Consider the following 23,052-nt stretch of genomic DNA (forward strand, 5'->3'; position numbering starts at 1 on the left):
ATGGATCATTTGACTGTGGCGGGATGTAGAGTGGGCTATGTGTGGGTTTAGTATACACTTTAGTGGATAGATGCCCTCTCTTAAAAGTGATATTGATGTCTAAGAAGTGTAACTCCACTGAACTTTTTTGCTCTAGTTTCAGACGTAGGCCGTCTTCGTTATCGTTAATTCTTTCTATAAAGGTACTAATTCCTCGATTACTTCTCCAAATTATAAGGATATCGTCAACATATCTCTTGTAGTAAACTATATCGTTTCTGAAGCTGTGCAGAAACTTTACTACAAGAGATATGTTGACGATATCCTTATAATTTGGAGAAGTAATCGAGGAATTAGTACCTTTATAGAAAGAATTAACGATAACGAAGACGGCCTACGTCTGAAACTAGAGCAAAAAAGTTCAGTGGAGTTACACTTCTTAGACATCAATATCACTTTTAAGAGAGGGCATCTATCCACTAAAGTGTATACTAAACCCACACATAGCCCACTCTACATCCCGCCACAGTCAAATGATCCATTTCGTTATAAATTGGCAGCCTTTCGCACCTTAGTCAGGAGTGCTTTTACTTATTGCGATAACGTTATGGACCTGGTTAACGAGATCGACAGGATCATGCGAATAGCAGAGAGCTTGGGCTACAGAAGAAGCGTAATTAATGGTATCGTGAGGAAGTTTGAAAAGAGTGACACAAGAACCTCTAAACAAAGACCTAGTGGATATACCAAGTTTACTTTCAACAAAAATGTACGGGGCATTATGAAGGAGATAGCGGACATTAAAAAATCAACATTGATCTTCAAACGAGCCCCGAACCTCTACAAAATTCTGAGAACTGATAAAGGGAAGATTAAGAAAGAGGATAGAGCTGGGGTCTATAGGATCCCTTATGAAAATCAGCAATTAGGATTAAAACAGGAGTATATAGGGGTTACAACAAGGAACCTAGGTGTTAGAATCAAAGAGCATAAATATGATGTAAGGAAAAGTTCTAACGCAACTGTTCTGGCCCAGATGGCCCAGGCCGAAGGATCCGTCCTTGGATGGGAAGAGGCGGAAATCGTCAAACAAATATATTCTCCAACTTTAGCAAAGACGGCGGAAAAAATAGAAATTTACAAGAGTATACTCGAGAATAGATGCATTAACGCCAGGGACGTTGAGGGATTACCGTCAGCTTGAAAATTTGCAATTAAGAGACTTACAAATGGCTCATGATTTGCGATGTGTTTCGTATTTGGAGATCCTTAATATTTTATTATCTGTTAAATGATTTTTAGCGTGTACTAATAACTTTAATATTGTTATGTGTTTGTTAATTTACGTTTGGGTATTTTTTGCCCTTTAATTCTAATTTTAATTAGTTGGAACAGTTACCATCCGGTTAGGATAGGTAATATTAGTACATGAGTACGAGTAATAAGTTCTTATTTTACACTTGTTGTTTCTTTTATAATGTATCAATTATTTTATTAATGTTATTGGTTATTAATTAATGTTTAGCCAATGTAGTATGTTATTTTATTTTTACACTTATGTACCATTTACGTTTTAATTTTTATTCTGATTGGTTCGGATGTTAACGATTTTTTGGTATTTTTGAATTTTATACGTGATGTTCCATTTATAATGTATTCCATTTTCGTATGTTCTAACCTGATGATGGTCTATTGAATAGACCGAAAACGTTCGTTTTCTTAATTAAAAATTCCCTCAGCAACTTATAAGGTGGTGGTTATTGGAGTTTACAGGAATATCTTTTGCGTTTTGTTTGTAGTAAATTTTTAAATTATATGTGAGATTGGGGTTGGTTACACCTTGCCACTACGTGGGATGACTATATTTTTATTCTTTAATGAAGATTGAAACATTGTAAAATCTGCGGTCTCCCGTCTGGTCCTGATACTAGGTATGGTTATTCTTACTTCGCGCACTAACTCGCGATTTTTAATGTTTGTTTTCTCTTTAAACCGAATGTGAATTGTTGATTTGGAGTGTATAAAGAGGGTTGTATATTGTATTCGAGTGGCGGAGGTTTAGTGCCGATTCGCGAGATGGAGAGAAGACAAATCTACTATATAAACTAACTGTTTATCGATGTAAGATATAATCTGGATTTAACATATAAATATATACACAGCATAACGAGGTCTTACTAGACTTCATATTACCTGGAGCTTTGTGAAAAAGTCAATATCTTCTTCCTTTGCGAGACCTTTACATCTTATTCAGGCGGGACGATTATGGTATGGCTCTACTTGGCTTACTTTGGTTGCTCAAAACAGCTTCTGGTCTAGGGGCTGTCCCCCTAATTTAAAAAATATGTCGTCTAATAATGTTTGCTACCGACACAGTCATATTTTGAGTAAACTTCCATTCAACAGGACTTAATCATTTGCTGAATCAGAGGAAGTCGAAACAAGATGCACAAATTAATAAATTTTTATTTATTTTTTACCAGATGTTTTAAAATATTAACTAAAATATTACTTTAAAATATTCATTTCTTTTTAAATTGAAACTTTTCCTAAATCCCAGGTTCTCACAAATATATTTTTAACTCAATTTTAGAATTTTGCGCTTGTATGAAAGTGGAATTATAACCCAGTTCCAGAATGATGAACTAAGAAAGCTGAACAAAAATCGACCATCAAATTCAGAAAACACCGTGACTGGAGATGTTTTAAATATAAACGATTTATCTGGGCCGTTTTCAATTCTAATGGTTGGGTTTATTTTATCACTTGTCACTTTCTTTCTTGAATATTTCACAGTAAAAGTATATCGATATTTTTATTAATTATATAATTATTTTTACTTTACTTGTGCTATGATAAAGCGAGAGAAAAGGACAGGTTTCAGAAAATCGTTCTATTTCCATCACTATGAAACAAATTATAAAATGAATTATAGCGAGGCTGGTATGTTATTCTCTTTAAAAAATGTTATTTTTAAAATCGTGATAATACATAATTAAAACAAATATATCTAAAATATTTTTTAGTCAGCTGTCCAACAAGGTTTAGAAAGATGACGCAGTATCACTGGGAGTGTTCTCATGGCTTTTTTTAAATCACTTTTGTACATATCACACATCAAGAAGACAATAATAAATCAGAAGGAATTAATAGTTTTATTCCTGATAGAAATGAAAAAACATTTAATATATATATACATAATAAAATAAATCATATATTGTTTGAAACATAAGAATTACACTTCAGTTTTTTTATGTTTTTTTTCATTTTTACCACACAAAGAAGAAGAATTTATATAAATAATTCAGGTTCGTATAATTTGTTTTTACATGTTAAATATTCAAGCTAGTCTGATTTGGACGAGTACGAAAACAAAATTCAACATATTTACCTTTATTATATGCTTCAGGTTGACAATGAGATGAAATAGGTAACTCTTATCCTTCATTTCATAGTGACGATAATGACTATAATTTCAATCGTTTTTCTCATCGTTTGTGTTAATTTGTTTTGTTCATTAATTCACTGTGTAAAAGTTTTGTTTACTTTTTCACACTATATATTTTAGCATGTTTTTTTGTCCTAGTTCAATATTCGCTTATAATTGTCTTTCTCTTACGCAAATTTCATTAGTGACGTTACAAGCAGATTGTTTTGTTTTCGAAGTGAATGGATGAAGATAAAAAGAAATGTGCCATAAGGGAGTTAAGGTTTAGTGGTTTCCGATTGTGTCATCTTTATAGAAAAAACTATGATATTTTGCTACTCTAAAATATGCTTTACAAGTTTCTTCGCTCTTCTTCTTAATTGTGAAAAAATTCAATATTGCTATTAATGAAGTAACTATTTTTATCTCTAGTTCTTAAAGTAGTTACTGGAATGTAAAATTGTCTATTTTCTGCTTGTAAAGAGAATATATATGTTTTAAAACAGCCATACCTGCACTTTTTAAATCATCTCAATTCCAATGTCATTATATATTGGCATAATTATATATTTTATACCTGTAAAGTACGCAATTAGAACACTATATTTTATAGGTATATAATTGGAGTAGGTACTCTCCTTATATTAAAATATAGCTTAGGGAACGTCACCGTTATCTCTCCTCTCTTCATGTAGGCTTTCTCTTCTAAATACGTCACACTCTGTCTTTTTGGTACAAACTTGGCAAAACAATACACAATATGGCTATAACTATCATCAACCATTTTATAATATAAGTTTTATAAAGAAGCTTATTAAAAATACTAGAATGACTAATAAAAATTCACACACTTAAAAACGTTAGTCTAAAAAATAACTCCTTCTTTAAAATGCCAAAACTCTAGATATAATAACGAATTTTACAACGCGTTTTTCTTCCTCACCATTTAATGTCTACTAAAAGAACTAGTGCCACCTTGCTGCAAAGTAAAAATAAATCCTGTGTGTGTTTCAACCCCTGTTCTCTTTTTTTTTCTTTATCATAAAGCTTATGGAGTATACTTTGTTTTCTTAATGCATGATGTAAATTGAATTTAATATTAATACTAAAATAAGCAAATTTAAAAAGTTTTTAAGCTTTTCATTTAAGACAATGCTTAATCTCTATGTATTGTACTACTATTTACACAGTAAATTACAATATATAAATTAAATTTCTCCACTATACTAAACTCTTCAATATAACAGGTCGGTATAGAGAATATTAATTGCGAATTTCACTATAGAAAAGTGGTAAAGAACTGGAACAGCACACTTAATACTCATCGTACGATATTCAATGTAATTTGAGCAGTCTGTTGCAAATATTTCCAAATAAACCTCGTTGGTTTTATTTAACACAGAATAATATGAGAAAACATCAAAAAATTAACCACATGCTCTTCTAAAAATGCTCTTTCATTAAACATATACTTGCATAACGTGGATATTAAAGAAAATTGTTACTGTAAAATACCAAGTTTAATTTTAAGTTGATATTAAGCATTTCCTAGTTAAAAACAAAAATTCTGAAAACATGTTTATAGTACGTTTGAGAAACTTAATCGAAAAATTAAACATTTAAATATATAAAGCACTTCACAATTATATATATAATATACTTTATACAACTTTAAAATTAGAGTTGTTTAATTACTAATGGCTAATATGCAATGCACAAACATCATAAAATCACTAAATGATATTTACTATCAAGTTTTCGTAGAGATCACAACACGGGGTAGAAATTGCTTTCTCTTGAGTTTTCACGAATGTTTTTATTTTTGTTTTCTGCTTTTTATTGAATAACAATTTTACAATCGAATAGAATTTCTGTAAGAAAGCATTTATTTTAATAGTCGATACATTAAATTAACTGTATGCTCTCTTTAAACTATATACAAGCTCTGTCTGCACTATTTAAAAGTTTTAAGCTTTTACGGAAGTTTGAGTTTTAATATATTTCCAGTATTTTTATCTATACATTATTTGCTTTTATTTCCGTCTCACTCATACAAAAAACATCTATCTTACTGTTAGTCATTTCCTGTATCACTTTATTCAAATTCTCGTTTCTCTTACATTTCACCCACTCAATTTACATTTACCCTTACGTTTTCTTTTTCTCATATGTTAGGTTGTTAGGTTACCTTTAAGTATCTCTTAATGGTTATTAATGCATTAATGTAACTTTTTCATTTCTTAGCACATAAAAATTTTAAGGTTAAAATAATAACATTTTAAATTTTAAGTGCTGTGAGTAAATTATGTTTCTACTTTATTTTATAGTAAACTGGAAATAAATACAAGTCTTTCTTGAACCTGTGAATGAAAATTAATAATTTCTCAGAAGTAGCCGCTACAACACTGAAATTAACGTTCAAAACATGGCATGAACAAGAACAGAAAAAACGTTCTAAGAAGGATAAAGGATTTAAAATTCTTCTTTGGTCACCTGGTCACCGGAATTAGCATCTTTCATACTTGCTCTATTATCACAGCCCTATCATATTTTAAATTGTTATGTCTAACGATTCAAATTCTTGAAATATTAATTCAGTCAAACCAGATACAGTAGTCAATTTTAAAAACAGAAACGTCATAAAATATTCTATCGTTAAATATCCAGAATCTTACTCCTAAGAAACAAATCAAATAATCAGTGACATTCACTCGATTCTGATAGTATAAAATTATACTATTTATATAATATTTGAAATCATTAATTAATTATATCAACAATGGTCTTTCGAACCTATCTCTTATTAGGCAAATAAAAACGTTTTGTTCATGTTTACTTAGGTAATGCACGTTGAGAGAACATTCCAAATACCTTCTAAAATGTTCACTTGTAACTCCAAAATTTAAAAATAAATTATCGTTGTATTTAAATTTCCTCTCAATGATGACAGCTGTGAAGACCATAACTGTTTAACTGGAATTATTTTCATCAATATTTTTGACGGAAATTCAGTGCACGAGATTTTCTAGGTTACATATTTTGTTAATAATTATGGATACAATTCTCCACTAGAATTTAAATAATTTGCCAAACTTCATGAGAATTATTTTCCTCCTCCAATGCTAAAAGGTTTAATTTATCATGTACTCCAAGTCTAGCCTATATATTGTAGAAAATCACTCAATTTACTACTGTTCGTAATCGAAATTTACTACTGTTCTTTATTTTATACTAACCTATGTGCTATTGTGCGTAATAATTTCAATTTAACTGCTGAAAAAGAGATGTATTTCTTATTTTGTGACAAATATATGCTATATAACATTGGTAAAATTTATTTGTAGATTTATTTTTATTGTTTTTTTAATAAATTTATTATTATAAGAAACCAATAATTAATTCACTTCATTGTTTTGTAATATTCTTTTCAAACACACAGACAGCGGAAAAATGACTGTGCATCTGACAAAATGACAGGAAATAAGGCGCCAATTTAAGTAATTGGGTTAAGGAGTGACTGATTAAAATTTAATTATGAAGCTCTGTATTCATCCAGTAGTAGCATTAAAATACTGTGTCTTCATGGGCATCGGTTGCACAACGAACTTGTTTTTCCTTAATAATATTACTATTTTAAAGTGACTATTATTTTGGAACATACTGTAATTTCTGAAAATTATGTTTAATAGTCGTTCAATTGTCTGACAACCAGCATTCTGTCGATATACAATACGTGGCGAAATATAGTATAACCTAGAACATAGGTCAGTCCATAGATCGAATTTAAAAATTTTAACTTCGAAATGACATCGACCTTTTTTAAGTTGTACAAACTTGGAAAACATGGTGTTTAATGGTTGTGCAGTTGCTTTGACCTTTTTTTTTTTTTAATCACAGACAAAGCACATTCTGACATACGAAAAACTCCAATCAAATATTTAGTAAAAACTATCAATATTGTAAGTTTATGAAATAAAATCAATTATTTACTGTTTGAACATTAGCCCGTTACAAATGAGGTAGAAGCTTAAGTTAGTACAACAACACAAATAAATGTAATAGATTAATAAAGTTTATACAAAACTAGCAGATGAGTTCGGCGCTGCTTGAAAAAATAACAACAGCGAAAATTAAGAATGTTATATTATTTCGTACTTCCAATCCTTCTACTATAGTACATCATAGTATTTGATATATATTTACACAGGTTTTCTTACATAAAAGTGTCCAATCTGATATATTTATCACACCAAGTTTTCAATATAACACATCTTGAAATTTCTTTGAACTGTGTACAGTAGAAAAATAAAAAATCTTTATAATGTGTTACATTGGTCGTTCGATATGATAAACCGTTACATGAGATAAACTTTCTAGTTATATAACCGTTCTTAACCGTTTTCGCCGGCTACAAGGATTAGGTTCCCCCTCTTCCGAGGCGAATTAGAGAATTTTTAGATCTCTAAAAATATGTTTGATTTCCCTCGAAAACAAACAAACAAAAAAAAAAACCGCATCTCAAACAGTACAGCATAAGTCGACTTCTTCGGGGTAATTCATAATAGTTTTCGATGAAATGAGGATCTTGAGACAACATATGCAGTGCCGGATTAAATCTCTAGCAGACCCTAAACCAAATTTAAATTGGAGCCCTATTTATATGACTTGCTTCTGACGAAATCTGAAATAATTTAACTTAAAATATTTACTATTAATACAAACACTAATACCATGATAATTGTATAAAAAATGAGTTCTAGTATAACGAATAATTTTTACTTTTTTCTGTACTGTAGTCGAGCTCCTCCGATTTATGGGCCTAGATATTTCTATCATTTGTTTATCGGTTAAAATGGACTGACCATAGGAAAGAGTAACTGTGTCGATCTAGCAAAATTCTCAACGCCAAACGCTAAATATATTAATAATTATATATTGTTGAACACAACTTATAAAGTGAGTTTTACGGTACTTTAATATAACTTTATCATCCAATTTCAAAAGTCTAATCTAAAAACAACTACAGTAGAGCATCGATAATCCGACTCAATTGGGGACTGGGGTTGGTCGGATAACTGAAAAACGGATAACCGAAACGTATGAAAAAAAAAAAAAAAACATTATTAGTACCGTATATCTCGGCGTATAAGACCATAGTTAAACCATAAAAATAGCCCCGAAAATTCGGGGTCGTCTTTTAGGATAGATACAAAAAAATTAGATTGAAATTTATATAAATTAAAACCATTATAAAAAGACAGACAAACCGTAATTATTTACTAGAAGAGAGTAGGGTATGTTTTTGTGAATAGTCATGGTCATTACCCGAATGCGCGAATTAGTGCGAATGTTTGCAAAAATCGCCAGATGCAAGAAAATAAAATTTGTTCATTCGAAAAATTACAAATAGGGCATAATTCCATATACGCTGTACAGTATTATTATTCAGATAATGATTGTTGATCTAAACTAAATTCATAGGCCGTTGATAGTTTGAGGGTCGTCTTATAAGACATATATGCTAAAACTATAAAACTTCGGCGAAAATTTATACATCGTCTTATCCGCGAAGATATACGATATATCCCATGTAATTAGTATATTAGTATATCGCTATTAATCTACTTCGCGTTGAATTTTCATCGATGTTAAGCCTAACAAATGTTTTTTTAAAATAATAATCGTCGGTATTGTATCGTTAAAAATTATTTCTTTATTTTGCACAAAATAAATACAGTACTGTACTGTATATTGAAAAATATAAAACAAATATATATATATATATATATATATATTCGGGTTACATATTTCATATAAAGTAGACCTATACATTAGAAAAAGAAATCTAAAATTTTCTTTTCATTCACAGCTGACAGTCGTTTTATGCCGCAAAATCTCGCACACGTTTTAAAAACAGCAATTGGATAGCGTCGTTAAATAAAATTAAGCTTCCTTTAAATACTGGCCTCCCTTTCATGGTCGAGCCAGTGTTTCCAGCTAAAACACGCAAAAATTTAACAAATATAATATTAAAGTAGCCAAGATATAGCCAAATCTTGTAGCGCCACGTCACTAGCGGACATTTGAATTTGCAGACTAGAACGTGGTTGGTTAACCGATGTGACAGTTGGTCGGATAATCGATGCCTTTCTGTATTGCTTTCATCATTGTGAAAATTCAGAGCTCATAATTTACTTTTCTATAAAACTTTTTTATATTGTTGTATTTATTTGATATTTTATTCGAATAATTTTTTAAATTACACAAAGCTAAAGGAACTTTCTTTTTTTTATATATTTATAAAAACTTTGTATATAAACATTTTATTAAAACATTTTTATAAAAACTTTGTATATAAAAAATATATTGTATTGTTTATTAGTTTTTTAAAAAACTTTATAATTACTTGTAGTATTACTGTTGGTACACTGGTGAAAGGGGAAAAAAACAATATTGTCAAACGGACATGTAGACAGAACTCGGAGAGTGCTGTATGGGTGTTGGGGAGTATATGAAGAACTTAAAAGTACTAGAGAAGGTTTTTTAGGAGTTTTATTGTTTCTTACTCGCGTCAGTTGTCTTTATATAAAACTTTTGTTTTTGTAGCAATGAGGAGGGATCAGGAGTGAGAACACTGATCCGAAATGCATATGTAAAAAAGCCAATAAAAACGTTATAAAACCTGTTTAGCTGTGAGACAGTCTACCGTTAATGGGATTAAAAAGACTACAACTTGATAAACATAAAATACAGCTACTAAAGAAAATTTAATAAGAACTACATACTGTTTTTTTTTAAAGTTGCTGCCTCGACTTATCACGGACTGTTCTGGATTCTGATAGTGTATGTGATTATACATATATTCCTCTTAAGATATAATATCAAGAATCTCGTCACGCTTGCATATCCATACGTTCCTTATCACACCTCAAGCAATTTACTCGTACACTCATCTCAATCTTACAATAAGGAATTCTTCACGACGCATCGATATTTCTATGCAAACTGAGAATCTGAATATTATTGATCAACTGTTTATATTTATCTACTCTGCTATTAATGGCTCTAAGCCTATATAACATAATGGCCTAACTGCTGCTGTAACTTGGTAGTTCTCCTGAGCTGGCACCTATGATACAGTTTTACAGTTATATTCTTAGATGATTTCAGCTCTCCCGGTGCAATCAACAAATGGTTTATCGTGTAAAATATATATCCCACCAGAAAGTAATCAATGATACCAAAGGTAATCTTGAAAGGACTTCTGCAGCAAGGAATAGTAGTAACATTAAAGATTTGTTTTAAAATTTTCGCTCAGAAACTGAACCATTCATCTCTAAGTTACTAAAGATATCCTATGAGCAATGGACAACTCGCTGATCTGAAGACTGCCATATACATGGTAATGAATTCGTTGTGCACCACGATGATAACATTATTATCAATGATTGGCATCAGTCTCTTAGAAAGGACTCATACACTTCACAGTTAACAATGGCGTTTCTCCGTTTAATATCGAAAAGATTGATTATATATTGCTGGTAATTATTTTGTAAATATTTTTTCTAAGAGATAGCGCTACGTGTAAAGCCAGCAATGGAATGCAGACAGGAGTTAATAGATTAATTAGACAGAAATTAAATTGAAATCCAATCGATAATTTAGTGCGGAATGTAGGTTATGATCTAAGTTAGGAGTAAGTGCGGAGTTTTGTAGCAATTGGTCGAACTGTCTAGGAATGTATACCGGACAAAAAAAACACACTCATTTATACAGATATAGATAAACAAAATGATAATATCCGGCGAGGAGGGGCGTTGGCCGAAATTTCTACATTGTAGTGGCATACGAGATTACGTTACAATAAACATATTTTAATTGGAAATGGTGTGTTCTTATTCTTCAGTATAAGAGATCTGAGTTTTATGAAAGTGGACACAAGTATAATATAAGAAATTAAGGACAAGAAGCACGTATCAACATAATAATCTTAATTATTGCTGTTATTTCTTGCTGGAGCAACGCAGTACTCATCTGCTAGTCTACAAATAAATAACATATTTAGAATGGTTTTGATATACAATTGTTGAAGAAAACTTGCAGGTTAGAAAAATATGCAATTCGATCAAAACCATGTACGGTAGAAATGAAGCTAGCATTAATATATTCTCAATATGTTAAAATATTCATTCAGTACATAATGTCAGACTTTTCCGTTATAACAATATGGATATATATACTAATAATGAGATATAATGTTAAAAACGAAAACTGCTAAATGTTCTTGTCGAATTCGTATCGTAACTGTGATGTTTTGTATTATGACCATTCCTGTAATATCACGAGAACAAAACGAAGAGCGGCGTAGGAAGAGTGCAAAAATCCTTTTTAACCTCTTAACAGTGAGGGACGTAAATAGACGTCCAAGGCGATCGAGTGGCAGTGGTGAGGGACGTCAATAGACGTTAAAAAATTCTTATAAAATACCTGGACCATTTCGTGAAGTCGTAGAATTTTCACGAGTAGTTGGGTCTTCCAACTTTGTTTTGGAATATCCTTTAGTTCTCGAGAAATTACAATAAAATAAAGAAAATTAAAATAAATATGAAATTTTAGACAGCCATCTATCGACATAAATCGAATTTAAATCTCCCGCCGTCATCTGATTGGTTAAAAAAATTAATATTCCTAATTGGCTCGCGTCAGAAAAAAGTAGGTGTGACTTCTGTAAATGACGCTATCGGGAGTGCACCGATGCAACCGGAAAAAGTAAACAGCCTACGTCATTAGTCTAACGGTCCTTGTCTGACCTACTTTTCGTAGAATCAACATTGGAGTAAGCTGTAGTAAAACGTAGTAGTTTATAGTAAAATGGTCTTCTCTAATATTCATAGTACTTTGTAAAGCTCGGATTTCAATTTAATAAGTATTATTTAGTTCAGAAACATTATAAATACATCATTAACCACTTAACTGTAACTGTAATTACAAATATAATTGTAATTACAAATATAATTACTGTAATTACAAATTACACTGTAATTACAAATATAACTGAAATACTGAAACTAAATATTACTGAAATATAACTGAAACTAAATATTACACATTAACTGTAATTACAAATATAACTGAAAAATATTTTCGACATAAACCCTAGGCAATAATTACCAAAAGAAAATTCTTCAAGTATAAATTTTTCTGATCGAGTAATATGTAATAATAGTTTTATCTATTAGTCTTCCCACATTCTATTTTCTATGTTCACATCCATTTAGTTTCATGTAATTACACTTTAAATGTAAAAAAATCTACCGACAAATTAATTTGCTAATAAAGGGACTACTTGCTAATTAAAGTTTGTATTCTTCTTTGACGTAGTTCTACGTTTTAGCACAAAATTGGTAGACATGTCTAAATAACACGCTTATAAACACTAAAAACCATAAATGTCTCGAAACTAGAACTACAAAATTATATGCACAAATAAATTAGTAAACCTATAATACATGCCTTTATTTACATCCAAACAAAGATCAGTTCTCGCAAATTGTCAAAAAATAAATTATTTTCAACTTTTCTTTCTGTAAAGTAGCATATTCTGAAAAACAAATTCTATATTCAGAGTAAAATTTCCACCTTTTATCCGTTAAAAACAACGCAAAATCTATGAATCCACGTAATAAAAATTTATGGCAGTAAACTTCGAAAAAACGAGAAACACCAAACCGCACGCTATTAAATTTTCCCGCCAATTGATTAATATAGTGATGCTCCTGTTAAAATTTTATCACATGATGAATAGTTTTAGAATAAATGCTAAAAGTTTTAAAAAATTATTTCATGAAATTCGATGAATTTAATTAATACACAATAACTAAATCTGTTTAATAAAGGTTAATAATTTACCACTATAATTATGCAAATTAGATATAAAAAAGATTGCTGCGCAAATTCTCCCGCCACCTATACGTCATGGAAAAACTTACGATGTCAATGCGATTGAAGCTTTCCCACTAAACACTGACAATTTTATATAATTATTCAATTAATCCAGTCAAATTTAAATAATATAAAATGTCTAGATCTGTTTAATAAAGATTATCACAAATATTATTACAAATATGCAAATTAGATATGAGATAGGTCACTAGGAAATCTCCTGCCAAGATAAAAATAGCTTTCGGTCACGTTTTCACCAAGAAATATGTTTAAAATTTAATTTTTCAGCTTACATAAACCGTACAATAAATGAGTATTTCTTCGAAAGAAGTCGATATACACGAATAAATAATAATTATTTAATACTGCTTTTATCCATTTTAAATTGATATTGTAAAAATTAAGCCATTTAATCTGTGTGGCTTTTATAATTTAGAGTTTCCGAGTATTTTACTGTGAAATTCAATTTAGTAAACAGAAACAAAGACAAGCTATTAACTATAAACAGGACAATAGAGTGATTTTTACGTAAATTGAGTGTAAATACAGAAAAAAATCGAATTATATCAAAGATGGGAGAAACAAACTTACATCCCCAGAACAGAGTCTATAATTCGTTGTTATTTTCAGCCTGTTTCTACTTCGACTGTTTTTTGTTGGTAAAAAGTTAATGTTTTAAGATGTTCTTAGTGAAGAAACATAAAAGTATCGAAATATAATATTCACACACACAAAAATATTCATGTATGTCGACATTAGAAATTTGAAATCAATTATAGAATGTTCTGGATAGAGATATCGTGTGATTGTCTGTTTCTTCTGTCTTATTATGTTTTTCTACGTGAAAATAAGATATCTTTTATAACTATTGATAATATAAACATTTTGTTTCTTTATATATTACCTTCAATTACAGCTGCAAACTTTAACACATGGAGCATGTGAGAAAGTATTATTGTATAGATTATTACATTTTTATGAATACACCTAAGACTCGTGACAATATAGGTCTATATTAACCTACTTTAAGTGTCAATATTTTATTTAGAATCATTTTAAACGTTATTATTACATCAAATTATGAAATGGAATGTTCTAAGTATAGGAGTAAGAGGGAGGGGAAAGAAGCCATGCGTGGGGAAAAAATGAGTTTTTATCTAAATTATAATAAAATTTACTTATATTTACGATAAATATCGATAATTTTCTTTTGGAGAAATGTATCTTGATAAAATTAATCATCTATATGAATGAAACTTTCAATAATACATTAGTTACAATGACTGACGTTCCTTTTTTACCCTTTCTGTAGTATGTCTTATTATTAAACATAGTTTCCTAGATTATAGCATAATAATGTGTAAAAAAAAAGGAAAATTCTGTTAATTTGTAAACGCAGATACTATCACATAACAAGCATACTGTATCCTCTGTATATTTAAAGTCAGTTATTCGCGATTGAATTTTTCTAGATAAGCCTGTTTAATCCGTAATTTATTTGACAGAAAGAAATTGTTTATGGCCGTATTTCATTTATATAATGTTTTTTTCGTGATATTATTTCTAATATTGGAAAAAAGTATACATTGCTAATATGGACATACATCAATATTTTTAATTCTGAATATTATATTTCGATACTTTTATCTTTTTTCACTGACAGCAAAGTAATTTTATTTTAAAAAAATAAGTTTTTACAAACATAAAACAGTCAAAGTAGGAACAGGCTGAAATTGACAACAAATTATAAGCTTTGTTCTAGGGATGTAAGCTTGTTTGTCCCCATCTTTGATATAATTCGTTTTTTTCTGTATTTTCACTCAATTTACGTAAAAATTATTTCATTGTCCTGTTTATAACTAATAGCTTGTCCTTGTTTTTGTTTACTAAATGGAATTTCATTGTAAAATATTTGGAAACTTAATTATATAAGCCAAACAAATTAAATAGCTTAATTTTTACAATATCCACTTAAAATGGATAAAAGCATTATTGTATATTTATTATTTATTCGTGCATATCGACGTCTTTCGAAGAAATAATCATTTATTGTAGAGTTTTTATAAGCTGAAAATTATTCTGTTGTCTTTGATGAAATTTGTTACAATTTACTAATTTTTACAGAAACATTAAATTTTAAACGATGACATTAGTTAAAATGTATTAATTTGTACACAAACAATAAATTTAAGGCATATTTCTTCGGATTTCTTGGTGATTACGTGACCAAAAGCTATTTTTATTTCGGTGGGAATTTTCCCACAGTGATCTTTGTCATATCTAATTTCCATATTAATGATAGTACATTACTAATCTTTATTAAACAGATCTAGACATTTTATATTATTTAAATTTGACTGGATTAGTAAAATAATTATATAAAAATTTTCAGTATTTTGCAGGAAACTTCAATCCAGATGACGTAAGAGTCATCCATGGTTCGCGGGAGAATTTGCGCGATGATCTTTTTTATATCTAATTTGCATAATTATAATAGAAAATTATTAATCTTTATTAAACAGATTTAGTTATTGTGTATTAATTAAATTCATCAGATTATATGAAAGAATTTTTAAAAACTTTTAGCTTTTATTCAAAAACTTTTCGTCATGTGATGAAATTATTCACAGGTGCATTAAAATATGAATCAGTTCGTGGCAAAATTTTGTAAAGTGCAGTCTGGTGTATCTGTGTTTCTGGTTTTTTCGAAGTTCACTGCGATAATTTTTTATTACGTGGATTCGTACATTTTGCGTTGTTTTTAACGGATAAAAGGTGGAAATTTTACGCTGAATATAGAACTTGTTTTTCAGAATATGCTACTTTACAAAAAGAAAAGTTGAAAATAATTTATTTTTCAACAATTTGGGAGAAACTGACTTTTGGATATAACATATGGATTTACATGAAAGTATGTATTATTGGGCTACTAATTTATTTAGGTTTATGTGTATTGTTGTACTGTAACTTATTTTGTTTTACTATGTTAGAGAAAGTAGGTCACACATTGGATTTCTGACATAAAACTGTCGGCTTTTTCAGAGTGAAGCAGATTTTTTCTATGAAGTGTGTTTTAGGAAAGTTGTGTATTTTTTTTCTGATGCATGCCAATGATGAAAATTGTTTTTAAAATTAAATATCGGTCAATGACGATAACATATGTTATAAATGTGAAGATGAATATAAAAATATTTCTACATTTTTTTATTGTTTTGTTGTTTCTTAAAGATTAATTTATTTAAATTTATTATATGTCAAGTAAGTTTATTTACAAAATGCTAATATTTTAATCCGCTTTAATATTTTGGTGTAAATTTGAACTACGAATTTTAAAATTTTAAATAAACGATATACTAAAATTTTCTTTTATTTACAATGATTACGTCACTTCTACAGAAAGTAGAACACGAGACGACCTTCACCCACATTTCAGTCTGGGGGGAAAGGCCGCCAGGCGTCATAGTTGTGAACGTAACAACTTTTACGTCATCTATTGTTGTGGATGAAATTCGTTAACTGACAGTTACATTTTCTTGAATTTGATTCGAAGGTTGAAAAAAATTGTCATGACTTAAATGCCTAAAACTTTAAAAAATTATATAAAATTTAAAATAAATTCAAAAGTTTTGAAAAAATCCTATCAGATAGAAAATCAAAAAAGAATTTAATATAAATTTGAAAAAAAAATTTAGCAAAAAATTACCGCGAAAAAAATTCATATATAAAAAAATTATGTGACAATAAAGAACGATTTTTTCTTTACAAGACGTAACTGTTTTAAATTTTTTTTTCCTAAACGGAAACGAGAAAAACGCGTGGGAAAATTCTTAAAAATTTTCCCACGGTTTACCTCCACAACTAACTGGTAGCGCGGCGTCCAACTGTTCCACTGTTAAGAGGTTAATAGACCTACTTATTTTTTCAGGTTTAAAAATGTTTGGAAGCTATTCAAATAGCTTCAAAACATTTTTAGGTTTTTCATCTTTACTTTATTTTATCTTCCTCATAGGCTTGCGCATTGGGCTAGTAATAACTATTAGTAAATTAATATTTTGAGCAGTTGCTGAATAGCTAGGGATACTTTTTGATTATTTTTAAATATTAAAATACATTGAATTTAGGCATTTCTCTCTTACAGAAAAGAAAAATTCAAAAGTTTAGAGAAATAGACTATTGAATGGCACACATTTATTCAATGTAGGAGACCTCAGTGCAATCGTCACAAGTAGTTAAAACATTGAACGATCTACACCTATAAAATTGGCATAACTAATGTGGGTGCACCAAGAGGTGGACGGAGTCTCGTTCCTTTTTTTTTTGGCTCACAGGTAAGTGAGACCTGCCCACGTCAAGATGGCGGTTCGGATGGGTTACGCGTTACGCGAGTGGAGGATGTGGATGGGTTCGACGGTAGAGCGGCGGCAGCGATATTCGAATAAAGGACATTACAACTTATAATAACAACAACAACGATTTATTAACGGTAAATCTACAGATATAGTTAGAGCGAACTACTCTTGCCTACGTTCGGATACGCAAAGAGAGAGTTTACATGACTTTGGGAAATCATACCTCGTAATCCTTGCGTTTTTGAGATGGGGTTGAGATATCCTTAAAGTCCTTTCTTAGACGTTGGGACGCGAACACACTAGCCAAAGGACACTACGTAACCAACCCCTTTTCCCGCTCTTGTCGCCCTTTTATCGTCTCGGTCACGTTTCGACGTTTTACCAACCAGCATTATTTGAATGTTGTTCCTCCTGATTCATATTTTTTCCGTGGGAACCAAGCAATAAAATATTTTATTATTAACTGTTTAGTTCCGGCGGGTTCGAATTTTCACGCTAAGTTTATTTATTTTTTTTACCCCACTGAAAAATATACGGATATGGTTATTATATTTGATGCTTTCTTGATTTTTTAAAACAAGAATAACCTTTTTATATAGATTCGTAGGTCTTTTTTTAATCTAGCCTCTAGTACTATGTATTCTTGTAACGTATGTGATCAATAGTAATTACACGTTAATCTATGACTGCTTTCCACCATAGCAGCTGTATTATTTCATCACGTAGGGCTTCAAATTTATTGTTATGGGAGCTGTTAAGAAACATTATTAAAACGAATTTTGTTGATTTTCATTTCTATGCAGTCGATACAAATTTTGAGGTGTATTACTACTTCCCACTGGCTTTATTTTATTTTATTTATTTTGTAATCTTCGGAAAAGTTTGTTTGATGGGCATCATGGGATATTTTGGAATGAGACAATATATGGATATTTCTTAAAATATTGTTGTTGCGGCTAGATTATTCAAATAACCAATTAAAAACCTATTATCTTTGTAAGAAAGTTACATAATTGATACCTTCTGCTGACGTATTGGCTAAAGGTTCTTGTGTATTTACTATATTGGTCGTAAGGTTTCACATCTTCTGGTCTTTTGCTTGTCCCGGGATTCTGGGAAAAAAGTGAACTGACTCCCGAGATACCGGAAAATCCTAACATATAATTAATTTTAAGTAAAAATTACAAAAAACGTGGCCGGCGTTTTTACATTTAATAATATAAAAAATATAATACGACTTTACAAAGTAAACTTTGTCTTTTGCCCTTCTTTTCCCCGTTCGTACCATCCGCAGTCCTCAAGGCTTTACAATCCTCCGGAGACAAAGATCCTCTTCTTTAGAGGCTACTGCCTCCGTGAAAAAATGCAAAGTAGGTAAAGCGTCCTCTGGTTTTTTTGCCACAATAAAAATATTACATTTTAAGTAAAAGTTACAAAAAACGTGGCCGGCGTTATTACATTTAATAATATAAAAAATATAATACGACTTTACATCTTTGCATCTTTTCACGGAGGCAGTAGCCTCTAAAGAAAGGTCGTCTCCGGAGAATTGTGAAGCCTTGAGGACTGCGGATGGTACGAACGGTGAAAAGAAGGACAAAAGACAAAGTTTACTTTGTAAAGTCGTATTATATTTTTTATATTATTAAATGTAATAACGCCGGCCACGTTTTTTGTAATTTTTACTTAAAATGTAATATTTTTATTGTGGCAAAAAAACCAGAGGACGCTTTACCTACTTTGCATCTTTTCACGGAGGCAGTAGCCTCTAAATAAAGGTCGTCTCCAGAGGATTGTGAAGCCTTGAGGACTGCGGATGATACGAACGGCGAAAAGAAGGACAAAAGACAATGTTTACTTTGTAAAGTCGTATTATATTTTTTATATTATTAAATATAATTTATTATTTTTAAAATATAAAATAAATCTTAAAATCGAATGATATAATTATTTTTCATTTTTAAGTAACTTAATACATCCTGCAACCTCCATAATAATAATATTAATAATGCTGTCTAAAATATGTATTAAAAGATACTCTTGAGTTACGTAGAAATTTTCACAAATAGAAAAAGTTTATTAAAGTTTGTTGCTAGGTTGTCGGATGCATTAATAACGGTATCGAGCTTATAGCCCAATAATTTAGCATTTCGTTTGTCTATAACAATCATGTTTATGAAAAAATTTCATACTTACATACTTCATACTCCTTTCTGTCCTTGCTTATCACGTAGGACGAAGACCTACGGGTGTTCGATGGAAGAGAGATGTGGCAAGGCTGCTGGCCAGAGAAGAATGTGAATTCTGTTCAGACTAGTGAGAATTCGCCTTACGACGAGCTATCAGGCTTTGTCTTGCTGGAACACCGTGTGAGGTGCAACCTACATCATAGAAATTTGAGTGATTTTCTGGGATATTTCCCGGGTTAAATGACAGCCGGGATCCCGTTGGAAAAACATTAATTGCTTTCTTTTCATTTTTGCACTAAAAAACTGCGAGCCTGCCTGTTGGGCTTTTGCAATGTTTTCGTAAAATTTCATTTAACATTGACGAAAAACTATTTGAAAAAAGGGAGACCGAATTTTGAATGTCCGCTATTGCGTGTCTGTTTGCTTACTTTTTACAATTTATAATTTTTCATTGCTTTAATCTTTGTCTCTTCAAATATAAGTATACCATATTATTCGTTAAACTCGCCTTTTTGCTTAAATATTTTTCGACTGGAAATACACCAATAATAAGGCTTGTAAATTGTAATGTTGTTAATTTTAATAACAAATATAAATCTTACGATTTAATATATCGCTGTACTCATTTAAAAAAAGACGAAATTTCGAGTCTCTCATTAACCTGATTGGCAAAATGTATTGGTAAATATTGTACTGAAAAAATTTAAACGTTAGTTTTTTACTAACAGAAATACTGTCAACTAATTTTGAAAATTTAAAACATGATATGGAACGTTCTTCAGATAACATCTTTCCTTACATTTTTTACAAATTCCAACTTTAGCATAGAGCCAATTTAATTTTCTACCCGACACTATGTTTAACATATTTGAAATTGAACAATATATGAAAATTGAATATATGCGATTTTAGAATTACTTGTATAACATAACATAACATAATACGTGTATACATCACGAACTTTATGAATATTCATTAGATACCGTAAAGCAAATGCTATCATATCCGGACATTGTAGTATTTGCATACATGTAGAAACGAATAAAACATTATCTATTATATATTGTGTTAATGACATTTATTTAGTATTACATTAATGATCACTCTGATGCCAATCTTTTCAACATTTTAAAAATATTAGAACTTATAATGTTAATTTTTAAGAAAATCATTTTATTTTGCTTATCACCACATGAAAACCAATTTACACATATATTGAGACTTGTATTACAACTGAGCTAATTTTCTTCTAGAATTTTCATGATTTTGACGTATTTGTAGAATTTACCTTTTATTATTTGTCAATAAGTTTTAGTGATCTTTGAATCGTTATTTATGTTAAAATTGCCGTAAATTAATTACAATCATTAGCTACTGTTAATGATTGCAATTTTTTTCAGGTGATATAAACATGCTCGTAAACTTTGCCGTTTCACCTACACAATATTTCATACATGTGCAATCAAGTTTATATATTACATTATCCTTTTGAAAATAAAATAACGAAACTTGCAGATGGTTAGGACCTCAACGGTTGTGAGTTTTTTCGACATTACAACCGAATTAATAACACTGTTCATTAAAGCTCTCCTGTGCGTTTTCTTGCACCCGTTTTTTTTGTAAGTGTTTTTCAATTTATAACAGTTTAAAATTTTGTTAACAGGAAAATAGCGTTTGAAATTATTCACACTTGTTCTAGAATGCTATTCAATGGCAAAAACATAAGAGAATCGGTATTTTCTCCAGAAATAATGAAAATAGAACTCCTGTTAAATGTATCTGTAATTGAAACATCAAAGCAGCCACGTTGAATTGTGAATATCGTGAAATACCATCTTTCCCGATAAGTTGCGTAAAATGGCATTAATCATTTTAACTGTGTCCGTGCTGGCGAATGAAGGTCTGGTTTGTCGTGAAATAAATCTGACGTATGTAATCATTTGTGCATCTAGAAACTATAACTTGCATAACCAATCGTCTTTCTGTTGTAAAAATAACATTTCCACTGTAGTATAATATGGAGAACTGCTAGAATAAACCTGGAAAGTTTGCGCCAAAATGAGCAATGCTACGAATGGATTCAAGGAAAGCGGAATCTATCAATTTAATTAATCACAATCGGAATTAAGTCGATAGTTTCCGAATCGTGCGTATTTTCACATTTAAGCAGACCCCGTACAGACCCCGGAAGCCTCCAGTGTCTTTGAAATCGATCGATAAAACCAGGACCTTCAAAATGCCGTTTGTTTTCTCCTACCGATCAGTCACCTGGCCATCACAATTTAAACCTCATTTTTCCACTGCCACTACACCAGGATAATCAGCAATTTCGTCGGGAGACTAACACCACAATTTTCCTAGAATTGCGCCCAATTCCACGCATAACCGTTGGAAGCAAACTATTGTGAGATCCGGAAATTCCCCTGAACGTAAAATTATAATAATTGTTCCATATATTAAAGTGAGAATTTTCTTATTATAAACATCCTGTCTAAAAAAGGTCCTGGACGAGAAAATATGCGTCCCCGGCCGTATAACTATCAACTATCCATTGTTTTTAAGCTGTGTACAGATCATCTTGCAACTTAAGTTTATGGTTAACGTCCGAATTCGTCATATATTTTTGGTCCCGGGAACACCTATGACCCAAATCGCCATCACCCTATCGATCACGTGACCACTTTTCCCAGCCTAAATCTATAAAAGCACCTTCTTTTCCCCCTTTCAGGGGAGTCTCTTATCATCTGCCGGACCAACGCCATCGCAGGTCGTCACCGCTCTGGACTTAAGTTCCCGCGTTACCGCGCTCAGTCGTGACTTTATAAAACTGTGCCATTTTCGGATACCGATTTCCACTTTCAGGAATTCAAGTGCTAACTCTCTAAGGAAACTAATAATGAGGTATGAACTGAACCTGTAAGCTCTCTCTCGAACCCTACGCGAATTAGGGAATTTAGTCAATTTTTGTAATTGTGTCCTTTGGTTAATTCCAATAAATCTTGTTTAAATTGTTAAATGGTGTCCTCTTTGACTCGAATATCGCTTTCGCCTTATCGTCGACCCCATCTCACCTCCTATCCACTCGCCCGACAAGAAGAGAACCTACTCTCGGGACAGAAATCGAAACTTTAGCCATCTTGACAAGTGAAAGGTCAACGACCTGTTA

General features: G+C 30.7%; 1 protein-coding gene across 1 annotated transcript; it reads left to right on the forward strand.

The window, feature by feature from the left end:
* On the forward strand, positions 1-1,183 carry LOC136970516 (uncharacterized). Its single transcript, XM_067264955.1, has 2 exons — positions 1-25; positions 183-1,183. Exons 1-2 carry the CDS (start codon positions 1-3, stop codon positions 1,181-1,183), a joined length of 1,026 nt encoding a protein of 341 aa, XP_067121056.1.
* The last annotated feature ends 21,869 nt before the right edge of the window (positions 1,184-23,052 follow it).

The sequence above is a fragment of the Centruroides vittatus genome, unplaced genomic scaffold, assembly GCF_030686945.1.
Source record: "Centruroides vittatus isolate TY-2023 unplaced genomic scaffold, ASM3068694v2 contig_2, whole genome shotgun sequence".
In the NCBI taxonomy this organism is placed as follows: Eukaryota; Metazoa; Arthropoda; class Arachnida; order Scorpiones; family Buthidae; genus Centruroides; species Centruroides vittatus.